At 40.6% G+C, this 12,967-nt stretch overlaps 1 protein-coding gene across 1 annotated transcript in view; it reads right to left on the bottom strand.

Moving 5' to 3' along the window:
- Positions 1–12,967, bottom strand: part of EML5 (EMAP like 5) — a 388,000-nt gene that overhangs the window by 75,397 nt on the left and 299,636 nt on the right. Inside the window, exon 31 of the mRNA XM_030214976.1 lies at positions 10,245–10,323. Within this exon, the coding sequence (XP_030070836.1) occupies positions 10,245–10,323 (79 nt within the window). The remainder of the gene's footprint in view (positions 1–10,244; positions 10,324–12,967) is intronic.

Genomic DNA, 12,967 nt, shown 5'->3' with positions numbered 1-12,967 from the left:
GGTTTTTATTATGTCGCTAATTATATGCAAGAGAAAGACCTGCCCCACCGGCAGCCCTCAAGGACTAGAAGGCCAAAGCTTGACAAAGCAAATCATGACATACCAATGATATTCAGGGGGGAAATTATCAATGTGGGTTACTGTTAAGATATGTTATTTTACCACTAACTTGTGCCATTTTATGCGATGAGACCTAGCTATTAATATAACCCAGGTTAACTGGGAAATAACCTCTCAACAGTAGCCCATGTTGATAATTTCCTCCCTCAATTAAAGAAAAAAAACAAATATCTCTAGAAATCAAAATCTCTGCTATATATAATAAAAGTGAGTCAAGTATAGAGCAATCAAGCCATTGTTACATCACTGATGAGGTTGGCTCTTAGGCATTGGTGGAATGAGGCATTATGACATCACAATAGCAGCTCTGATACCAGAGATAAAGAGATAAACTCTTCACACCAAGCGGGAAAGTTATCAAAGTGGGCTACAGTTAAGATGTGTTTTTGTTGTTGTTTTTTTACCACTAACTTGTGCTATTTTAGCCCAGGTCCTATTTTATACAATGAGACTTACTAATAACAGGGGTTAAGAGTAAAATAACCTGTCTTAATCGTAGCCTACGTTGATAATTCATCCCCCTCTAAATAGCATATATCCCATTACAATTCACCTTCAAAATCTCTATTTTATTTTATTGAAATTTCAATATTTTTCCAAACAAAAATGTATAGAAAATCCTCCTAATTATACAAATAAAATAAAATCTCTTTAAACCAGACAAAATAGGTGCCTTAGCCCACGTCAAGAGGGATATGTGAACTACAAATAATAAAGAGATTAAAAGAAGGTAAACCACTAGGAGACTACTAGATCGATCTAGGGGCCCTGTTTACTAAGAATATATGGGTGTCTCTAGCATTAGCAAGTGCTAATTTTTAGCATGAGCTAAAAACGCTAGTGGGCCTTAGTAAACAGGGCCCTTGGTTTCCCAAACTATCTAAGAAGTACATCATGAAATGAAGAACAAACCCCAAAACCCGCCTAAAAAGGTAATAAACCAAGATAACTATTTTCTACCTCCCAGAAAATTTTCCACTTGGTGTTGAGTCAAAAAAAGACATAATCCTTCCCTTGTCAGCTGACCAAACACTTACAGGGGTATCTTAAGAAAAAGGTAGCCCCCATAGCTAACACCCGCGATTTTAAATCAAGAAATTGTTTCCTCCTCAACTGGGTGGAATGAGCCACATCAGGAAAGATTTGAATCCTTTGACCACAAAATAGCATTTCTTTATTCCTAAAATACGTTTTTAGAACTAATATTTTATGTCTCTAGGAAGTAAATGAGACAAGTAGAGTGGCTCAAGCATTTATCACATCATTGGAACTTTCCAGGAGATTAAACCAACATCTCTTTAAAACAGCAACTCACACAGTTGATTAAGCATGTTGACCTTGTTTTATCTAGAATCACAGTACTTTGTAAAAATCTTTCACATTGTACTGTCTATAAACTACAAGTCAGGGTCAATTAAAAGAGTTCATTTCATAGATTTACACAACATACTCTATATTTTAATGAATGAATGATTATAGAAAATTTTAAAATAAAATAAGAATAAGAAACCAAAGGGTCCTGCCTGTACTCCATACATTTGGCCACTGCAAACTCAGATTAGCTCCATTTTCAAAACACTGCCTTAACAAAGCCCATAAGTTAATTGGAGCTCACCAATCACAGTAGCTGAGCTGATATGAATACTCCTACATAAAGAAGCAAGCTATTTTTGTTGTATAAAGTGAATCTGAAGTAAAGGTCTAAACATTCTATACTGGAGCTGCTGAAAGAGCTCTGAGATAAAGTTATTTTGTAAGCCACACTGAGCCTGCAAAAAGGTGGGAAAATGTGGGATACAAATGCAATAAATAAATAAATAAACTGCTCAGATTGGGGGAAAGCTATAGGAAATTTCAATGTGTTGGAATATCCCTTGGGCAGGGACGGCCCAAACATTAGACCACCTGAGGCGGGGGCTTCAAGTGCCACTCTTCAGGAAGTGGCATCTTCCCACTCTTCAGGGAGCGGCATCTCCCCCTTCCTTCCTTCCTTCCTCCACCCCATTTGCTGCGTTTACCTGTTTCGTCACATTCCAAACCCGGCAGCAATTCCCATATGCTGCCCTGCTGCTACCACCTGCCTCTTTCCTTTAATGTGGCTGCCTCTCTGATGTAACTTCCTGTTTCGTCAGAGGCTCAGGCAGCCGCAGTAAAGGGAAGAGGCAGGTGCTGGCAGCAGGGCAGCGTATGGGAATCGCTGCTACTGCCAGGTTTGGAAAGTGATGACACAGGTAAATGCTGCAAATGGGCTGGAGATAGGCAGGGGGGCAGCATCTCGGCCCAGGAGGGGGAGGCATCTCAGCATGGGGTGGAGAGCGGCATCTTGGCCCGGGGGGAGCGGCATTTAACTCCGCCTCAGGCAGCATCTTGCCTTGGTCTGGCACTGCCCTTGGGGCACTACCGGGTCCATTACTGTAAAGTGGAAACTGTTTGGCACCACCAACACAGTGCCTTGATCAAGCTCTCTTACATCCATAGCCATGGTTTATGGAAATTGCTGAGGAGGGTCACTGTGAGGCCTAAGATTACTTTAAAAGAATTACAGAGGTCTCTGGCCAAGATTGGGGAAACCGCTGACTGTTTAACAATTTCAAGGCTAATTCACAAACAAAAGCCATATGATGTGTCGCATCTAGCATTTCCAAGAAACACTTAGAGATATTGGGCCAAATTCTATAAATGGCATCTTAAAAATCGGCACCCAAAAACCACGCGGTTCATGATTCTATAAACAATGCCTAAAGTTAGGCGTAATTTATAGAATATACTCAAACACCTTTCTTGCGACTAAATTTTTGGCGCACCCATTTAGGCCACCTAAAACCAAGCCTAGATATCTGCGCTATAATAGTATGCATAGTTTTTAGAAATGCCCACGCCCATGGCCACACCCACTTTTTGACAGCATGCATCAGTACTTACACGCACCGCATTATAGAATACGCCTTGAAAGCTGTATGTGTCAATTCTAATTAAAGGCAATTAGTGATGCTAATTGGTTATTAAATACCAATTAACGGTGCTGATTGCCTTGTTGATCAATTAAGTTGTGCGTGCAATTTGGCCATGTGGACAAATTAGCGCACACAACTTAAGGCGTCATTTTAGGGGATTGTTTATGAGGGAAAAAGTTTTGTAGTCTTATGAGATCAAGGTTGAACTTTTTTGGTTTCAGTGCTAAGCAATATGGAGATTATAAGGCTCCTAGTGTATTTTCATATGTGAAATTTAGTGCATGTTAAATGTGCCAGATTTTTCCTATATTGTTTTTTTTTGTGAACCCTTGTGTTCTTTGTCTCTGAGCACTTGGTATGACACTTCCTGAAGAACCCAGTCTCTCACCTTCTTGTGTGTGAAAAGCTACAAGCTCTTTGACCTTTCAAGAGGGAAATGTATATTCCTCCCAATACTAGGCCTGTAAGATGGCCCTGCTAGCCCTCAGATTTCCTAGTTTTTCTGTCATCAGCATAATTTTACTTTCTCCCTGCAGCTGCATGTAAGCAGAGTGCAAACTCATGAGGAACAGGCTATGCGGCCCATATATGGCAGATACACATGGATATAACCTTGATGGTGATGAGAGACTGAGGAACCTGCAAAGTCTAAGATATTCTACCAGAAATATTTATTTATTTTCTGCATTTATATCCAAGCAAAAACAAAAAGGAGGTAAAAACCCTCACGAAACCGTGGGATGTACAAACAAAAAGTGAGGAGAGTAGATGAGGATACCAACGAATGTATATTTATTGATTTAAAAATTAAAAATAGAAAAATGACACTGTGCATAAAAATGACATGGGTCATTTTTATGCACAGTGTCATTTTTCTATTTTTAATTTTTAAATCAATAAATATACATTCGTTGGTATCCTCATCTACTCTCCTCACTTTTTGTTTGTACACTGCATTTATATCCCACATTTTCCCACCTCTTTGCAGGCTCAAATTGGCTTACAAATACCGTAGTGGCGATTGCCATTTCCGGAATAAGAAATACAGAAGAATGTTCCAATCAGAGTATATAGAGTACACAGTAAATTAGAATAAAACCAGTAATATGTGTTGAGAGAGCAGAACACCAGGTGTTTCATACTAGTTTGCTACATGGTTTTGGCACGCTGGGAGCACGCTTTACTGATAAGGGATTAGCCAATGGCCACAAAGTGTGCATGTGAACACAAGCAGGAGAGGATGATAGAATAGAGGAAATTGCCATTTTTGTATATTACTATACTGTGTAATGGAAGGAAACAAAAAAATCCATATATGATCATAAGTTAGTTTAGGAGAAATCACTTCATTTAGGAGAAACGAAACATAACAGTATGTATATGAAAACTGAGAAAGTTTTGCTGAGCAGATTTTGTTATTCAGTCTGTGCGTCTGTCTACTGGGTGACAACCTGCTCCAGAGAGAACAATTATTTTCTATTGGCTTAGTGAGTTACCAATAAAGATTTTTACTGGTTGCGCCTATACCTAAGTCTGATTGTCTCTCTTATTCCAGCCTCTAGGGCTGAAGTGTTTTCCCCTCCTCAGGGGCAAGGGACAGGATTACACACTAGTTATAGAATTAAGTGTCCAGAGGGTGCCTGATAGGAGCTTCTTCTATAAAGGAAAACAACTGCCTACTTTCCTCTATAGAATACTAGTAAAATAACAGGTAAAATACGCATCTATAATTTAGGTGTGAGCAGGCATTGTCAGAGATACGCTGCCCAATATTTGAAGCAATTTAAATGGCCTAGAGAGGCTCCTGAGTGTTTAAATCACTTGTCAGTAGCTAACCATTAATATTCAGCAGCACTTAACTGGTTAGTGCCACTGAATATTTACGGTTAGTGTCCAAGACAAAACCGGCTATCGAGGGCGTTCCAGGGGTGGATCTGGCACTTATGTGGTTAAGTGACGCTATCTGGCCATTGCATAATAAAACCGCTTAAATTGGGCCGCATAAATAGCAGTACTATCTTTAAGCAGTTCAGCTTATGCGATTAAGTGCCTAATATTACTCTTAACCACATACATTTTAGCAGCCAACGTACAACTGGATATTCAATGCCAGTGCCCAGCATTGAATGTCTGGGAATACAGCTGGCGGTAAACATAAAAACGCTAACCGTCCCTGGCTGAATATCAGCTAGATAGTATTCTATAAGTTACACAAATGTGAGTACAGCCCATGCTCCACCCAGACTCAGCGTGTGTTTTCACCTACATGTAACATGTGTGCTATGTAAGATATGAGAATATTTACAGAAGGGAAAGGGATTTGATATACCACCTTTCTGTGGTTTTTGCAACTACATTCAAGGTGGTTTACATAGTATATACAGGTACGTATTTGTACCTGGGTCAATGGAGGGTTAAGTGACTTGCCCAGAGTCACAAGGAGCTGTAGTGGGAATTGAACCCAGTTCTCCAGGACCAAGGTCCACTGCACTAACCACTAGGCTACTCCTCCACTAGTAACATTTCATGTAGAATCTCAAATAGGAAAAGGGAAATGGGACGTCATATACCGCCTTTCTGTAACTCCATTCAAAGCAGTTTACATAGTATATACAGGTACTTATTTGTACCTGGGGAAATGGAGGGTTAAGTGACTTGCTCAGAGTCACAAAGAGTTGCAGTGGACATATATATGTCATTAAACTATGATTTATGCACAAAATTAGTATATACCTATAAGCACACACTTTATAGAATTACCTCCTTAGTATGGTGTAAATGAAACTCAGCACATCATGATCCTAACACCATCCTTACAGTAAGGCATGGTGGTGGCAGAATTCTGTAATGGGGAAGTTTTACAGCACAGGGGACAGCGAGGCTAGTGAAGATTGAGGACAAGATGAATGGTGCAAAGTACAGGTAAATCATGATGAAAAACCAGTTCCAGTCTGCCGCAGACCTCAGACTGAGAGAGAAGTACTTTCAACCACAAAGCAAACGCAACAACAGAGTGGCTTAGCAAGAAGAACCCCAATGAGAGCCCAGAGACCTCAATCCAATAGAAAATCAGTGGCAAGACTGGATGGGGATCATGTGTGGCTTCCCCATCCAGTTTGAAAGAGCTTGTGCTACTTTTCTTTTTTAACCTTTCTATTTATGCTTTCAAGATTAATTCACTACAGAAATGTATAAGTATAACAATATAACATTTCTCTCACCATTGGTACTATTAATCCAGAATGCAGGTTTTTGATTTTATATTTATGTGAATGATATTCTGTTGGTTTCCACCCAACACCCTACATTAGTTAATCTCTCTCCACTACAATCGTGCTTAGATTCTATTGATCTATGGCTATCATCTAATCCTGGATTTTCATTTGTTATGCGTTCATGCTTTTTTTCATTATGTTCTGTCTGCACCATGTGCGCATTTATAGATTCAGATGCATGTTTTATTCTACTTCATGCTCTAGTGATATCTAAGCTCGACTTCTGCAATGTGTCCTATGCTGGACTGCCATCTGTACTCTTAAAGAAACTAAAATCAGTATAGAATACTGCGATTTGCATTCTCTCAGGTGCTTGTCACTTTGACCATGTCACGCCTTTACTTAGTCAGTCAATATCAAAGGCTCCCAATCACCTACTGTATTCAATATAAAATTCTGAGATTGAGTCAAAGTTCTCTCTTCTCAAACCATGTCCTACTTATTGTCTCTAATTATTTCCTACACACCTATACAACACTACGCTCATCTTTTAGGAAACAGTTAACTGTTCTGACACTCTCTCACACTAGATTGCAGGCTACTCAGCACTCTGCTTTTTCCTATTTGAGCCCATCCCTCTGGAATTCACTTCCATTTTCTCTCTGTGCCGAGCAACGTTATCAACGCTTTAGGGTAGCTTTAAAGACTCATCTATTCACCAAAGCTTTTTCGGGGGATCCCTAGGGGAGGTCCGGATGGTGGGACAGCAAGCAGGTTTCATTTACTAGCTCTTTCTTGAATTGTTTTCTGCCTTTCCTATTATTTCTCTATGTCTTTCAAGTTGTAGTTCCTTTCTGAACTGTATTTTATTGGTTTTATTTGATTGTTGTAAACTGCTTTGATATGTGGGAAAGGTGGTATATTAAGTTTTCATTAAACTAAATCAAAGTAAATCACAATAAGAAAATATAAATTAACCAACATGATTACTATACATTTATTATTTTATATATATATATATATATTTTTTTTTTAAATTATTTATGACATTTATACCCCACATTATCCCAGCAACCTGAGTTCAATGTGGCTAACAATACTGTTAAATAAGGCTAAAGTACAGCAAAAATTACAGAGAATAACGACACTGCAATGCCTGGATGAGACAGAGACAGAATGGTAGGCGCAGTCAGATCGGCCTAAACAGGAAGATCAGGAACCACTTCCAGAAATCTGCTAAAGAGGAAGGTCGTTAGCATTTTTCGAAAAGTCATGAGATCCCATTGAGATCTATATTCAAAAATCTACATTCCCCGGCTAACACGCTTAGTGGCAATTATATGGCAACACTGGTAATTGGGAAGCAAAGCCAGTGCCGGACATACTACGGTTTGTGCCCTGATTCTGGCTGGATAGATTTGGACGTGCTGGAGGGCATTCTATAAATGATGCCAAGATTTCAGCGCCAGAAGAAATCGGCACAGAGCACTGTTTTATAAATGGCACTCCGGGTTGAGCACCATTTATAGAATAACACTTAAGAGCCCATTTCAACGCCATAAGTTGCGTGCAGGTATTTACGCCAGCTGAAACTTGGTGTAAATGCTGGCAGAAATGGGGCTATTCTATAACACTGTGCACAACTTTTAGGAACACCTCTGCTGCTTGGCCAAGCTCTCTTCTGAGTTTGGCTCTAGAGAGGTTATAGAATAGGGTGTAGGCAGATGCACACAGAAATTTCAATTATTGCCAATTAAATGCTACAATTGATTATTAACATCAACTGTAATTAATTGGCTCATAAGCTAATTAATTTGTTCTATGCGCAGATTTTGGAGGCAAAATCTCAGTGCCATATACAGAATCTGAGAGCTAGACCACAAAAAAAAACAAGAAGAGCCCTCAAATATATTTGTGACTCACTAAGCTTAAAGGTACCAAAAGTGGGGTATGTGACTTATTTATACCACAAGATAGAGGGATATCAACTGCATAATCCTACAAACTTTAAGCCTCAGGTATGGACTATCGACAGCTTTAAAAAATGAGAAGTTTATCAATAAAAAAATAATTAACCCTAGAAATCACATACCCTATTTTTTTTAGGCTGTAGTACATAAAAAACAGTAAAGTTATGAAAAAATTGCCTAGTCCCATTCACTGACCCTATAGTATACAAAACTTTCAAAAATGAAATTTGGCCAAATTTACAAACTGCAAACTTTTGTAGCCTTTATCTTTGTTATTTGTAACGCCACTTTCGGTACCTTTTCGCTCAGCAGGTCACATTTAGAGAAAAAAAAAACACTTGACATAGGCTGCAGCAAAATTACAGGACAGCCAACCGTACCAGCACAACTTTGGGGGCAAAAAAATGCAAACTAAGTGCTATTCTATAAACTGCGCTCCAGATTGGACCCCATTTATAGAATGGCGCTTAGTGCTAGGATCCACACTCAACTTTGAGCATGAGGATTTACACCAACTGAGCCCTGGTATAAATCCTCGCACCTAGATTAGACACGGATATCTCGAATTCTATAACATTGAGCGTAAATCCTAGAAACGTCCCTAACCTGTCCATGCCCCTCCTATTATGGCAATGCCCCCTTTTCTAATCTGCACAGAAAAATTTATGCACACATCTTTACAGAATAGCAACTATAAAGATGCACGTGTAAATTCCAATTATTGTCAATTAGTGTCGATAATTATTAGTGCCCAATTATTGGTGTTAGGGGCCCTTTTACAAAGGCACGGTAGGCTCTGTGCCAAAATGAGACTACTGCCAGGCTAGCGCATCCCCATGGAAGTAATATTGGATTAGGCGCGTGCCCATAATGCTGTAACAAATTAATTTTTTATTTCCTACCATGTGCGGCATTTCTGGCGTTAATCAGCAGTTGGCACGTGCCAACCGGTCACCGTGCATGTAGGACATGAGCCCTTACTGCTAAATTAATGAGTGGCGTTAAGGTCTCAGGTCATAAATAGGTGCGTGCTGGTTTCAATTTTACTGCAGGCCCTTTTCCCAGCCCATTGATAAAAAGGACTTTTTTTCCAGATGTGGTAGAAACTGGCCCGGCGCGCACCAAAAACACACGCCCACACCACCGCAGGCCACTTTTTGCCGTGCCTTAGTAAAAGGACCCTAAAGTAATTGTGTATACAAATTGGGCATGCAATTTTGAGCGCTATATATGGAATTAGGAGGCTAATTCTGCGTTGCTGCTTCCTACTGCAGTAATACATTCTCTGGAAAATACAAACTCTAGAAGCTGTTTCTGGTCAAATTATATATCTGATTTACCCTCCAAGATTATAGAACATAGACAAAAAAATTTCAGCATATAACCAGCTCCAAGAGTCAGGACTCTACACTCAAAAGCCAAGAACTCCGGGCAATTCTTCTGTGTCAAAAGTGACAGTTTTCTAAGAAGAATGAACAAAAAATGCATTGTCCTACTGTGCACAGTTGACACTTGGCTCCTGGCTATTATTGCTGCAAAGGAGCAAGGGGTGTGAAGACTTATGCAATCTAGACCCTTTGGTTTCTTATTCTTGATTTCTTTATGAATATTTCTGTAATTGTTCTTTCACATCAGTAAAACAAAGTCCTCTTTACTGCATTTTGAATAGCATTTTTTAGACAGAGAATGTGAAAAATGTTCAAGGGTGTGAAGATTTTTGCAAAACACTGTAAACACATGGTTGTGTTGACTTGACAGCGACATGTAAAATTTAAATTTTTGATGAACTTACAGTTTGGAAAAGAAATCAGCACATTTAATCTTGCTAATGGGTACACAAACATGTTTCTTGTAACTTGCATACAAACTGGTCAGAAAGGGATCATAGGCATACAAGTCAAGGGTGCAGAAAAGGTCTTGTAATTTACAAGCGAGATTTAAAGCAGACTGCATTTACTTTGAGTCTTTTCGTTTCTTCTGCTTACCTCAATGGGTCTCTTTTTTTTGCCAACATTATTTGTCTGCAGTTTTTCAGGCTGTGGCAGTGCCCTACTAACAGGTGGTCTGAAACAGAGAACTGTGAATAAGAAAAGGTCGTCCGTCACCCACTCTGCACTAAAGCAAAGTCTTACGATCTATTATCTGCAGAAGGAAAGCTGTTAAATTGCTTTTATCATTTGTCTTTGGATAAACACATGGACATATTGACTGCTGGTTCTTTATCTTTCAGGGCCCCAACAGTAAAGATGAGTTTGGATAACTCACCCTAAGAGGAGTAATCTTATTTGTTCATGTCCAAAACCTTCAAAAGCCACCATGGTACCTAAGCCCTCTGGTGCATTTTCTGAGTATTTTCAGTGCTTTTTGGAAGGACTAGGAAGATGGCCAAATAATTTCATAGAGTTATTAGTTTCAAGGTAAGATGTTGCCTTTGTGCCTCCCTCATCAGTAATTGAACTGCCATGGGTAATTGAACTGCCATGGTATCCCTCATCAGGGCCGCCACGAGACAACGCTGGGCTCGGGGCAAAAAATCTTCAGGTGTCACCCACACCCCCCTACTGCTGCTACTGCACCCACCACCACCACTGCTGCTCTCTCCTGGCCACTGCAGCTTTTCTCCTATCCCTTCCTCCTCCCTGCTGCTATCACGTACAGCCTCCTGCAGCCAGCAGCGATTTAGAGGCCGTCTCCATGGCCTTCCTTCTGCTGTGTCCCATGGCACCATCTCTCTACTGCAACTTCCTGTTTTGACACTACAGGAAGTTGCAGTAGAAAGGGCGGGACACGGCAGAAGGAAGGCCATGGACATGGCCTTTCACTGTGAATTGCTGCCAGCTGCAGGATCCTGAAGGTGTGACCTGCAGGGAGGAAGAGATTTTTTTTTACTGTGGGAACAAACCTTTTTACCGTTCCCGCAGGGCAGTAAAAAGTTTTGTTCCTGTAACCACGGTGATTGTTGGCACTCCTGGCGCTGGGCCCTCCTTGGAGGCCGGGCCCGGGGAATTTTGTCCCCCCCCTCCCCCCCAGAATATTTAATGCAGGTACCCGGACACTGCCTGGTATTGAATATCGTTGCATAAAGCTGGCGGCGATGAAAAAGTCTCTGACCGCCGCCGGCTGAATATTTACCTTTTAAGAGCACAGAGTAGTTACCATGTAATGTCTGTGTGGACAAGTCTATAGATCCTCTCCCAAGCAGAGTGCTGTAATAATTCATAGGTCATGCTTGGTCCTGGGGTTCTTATTCTATGCTGCAACTCCAACTTCTCCAGTGGCTCTTCTCTTCCCCCCTGCTTTTAAGCCTTTCAAGTCTGCCCTTATTTTTCGCCTCTGTAAGGTAACTGCAGAGAGATCCTGGAAGATTTCCAGCTTTAGTGTTTTCCACTGAGCTGATCCTAGTTTCCTTGCATTCACCAGGTATTTGTTCTTTGAGTCTAAAATCATGAAAACAAGCTATGATGTCTTTAGGTTGGTTTTCTTTCCTAGGGCCAAGTGTTCTATTTGCCTTGTCCACTTTTATCAGCATGGTTGCTAAGGATTTTGGAATATGGTGAGCAATCTCTTGAACAACCGCAGTGCAATCCTTAAAAGCCACACCTGAATTTCGATGTTGTGCCTTCTGGTTTTCTAACTCCTCAACATGATCCAACAGTGCTTGAATATCAGTTCCCTGAAACTTGTAGAAGGAACACAGGTCCTCCACATGTTCTTCACACTGCACCACTCTACCCTCCATTTCCACTTGATTCACGCTTATTTTTCCAATCTCTTTTCATATCACCCAGGATTTCCTTTAAGTTTTGTTGCATTAACTTGAACTTTGTTCTTAGCTCCAGCATCCATTTACACATTTCTTGACAGCTGATTGCATCACTGGCACACTCAGATTTGGAGCCCGTGTCATCCTCTGCTTCAATTTCCTGCATTCCAGACAATGTGCATTTAGAAGTGGTCACTCTACTGAAACCATACTCACCTCTCTTCTAAATTACACTGATTATGTGATAGAGGAGTAGCCTAGTGGTTAGTGCAGTGGGCTAAGAACCTCGGGAACTGGGTTCAATTCCCACTGCCACCCCTCTTTATGGCTCTGGGCAAGTTACTTAACCCTCCATTGCCCCAGGTTAAAAAAAAAGTACCTGTATATAATACACTGCTTTAATTGTAACCCACAGAAAGGCCAAGTTCCTTCCCCCTGGATTTAACTGCTGCCTTCGACTTAATGGATCACCCTCTTTAATCTCTTGCTTCATCTCCCTAGGTGTCTCTGGAACAGTTCTCTGTTAGTTCACTTCTTTTCTGGAGATCGCAAATTTGTAGTTCAGACACCCCATGGTACTTCTTCTTTTTAAACTCTTCCCAGTGGTGTCTCGCAGGGCTCTAGTCTTTCTCCCCTTCTCTTTAATAAGTACATAAGTACATAAGTACATAAGTACATAAGTACATAAGTAGTGCCATACTGGGAAAGACCAAAGGTCCATCTAGCCCAGCATCCTGTCACCGACAGTGGCCAATCCAGGTCAAGGGCACCTGGCACGCTCCCCAAACGTAAAAACATTCCAGACAAGTTATACCTAAAAATGCGGAATTTTTCCAAGTCCATTTAATAGCGGTCTATGGATTTGTCCTTTAGGAATCTATCTAACCCCTTTTTAAACTCCGTCAAGCTAACCGCCCGTACCACGTTCTCCGGCAACGTATTCCA

The sequence above is a fragment of the Microcaecilia unicolor genome, chromosome 9 (genome assembly GCF_901765095.1).
Source record: "Microcaecilia unicolor chromosome 9, aMicUni1.1, whole genome shotgun sequence".
NCBI lineage: Eukaryota > Metazoa > Chordata > Amphibia > Gymnophiona > Siphonopidae > Microcaecilia > Microcaecilia unicolor.
This window is presented reverse-complemented; position numbering and strand designations above follow the sequence as displayed.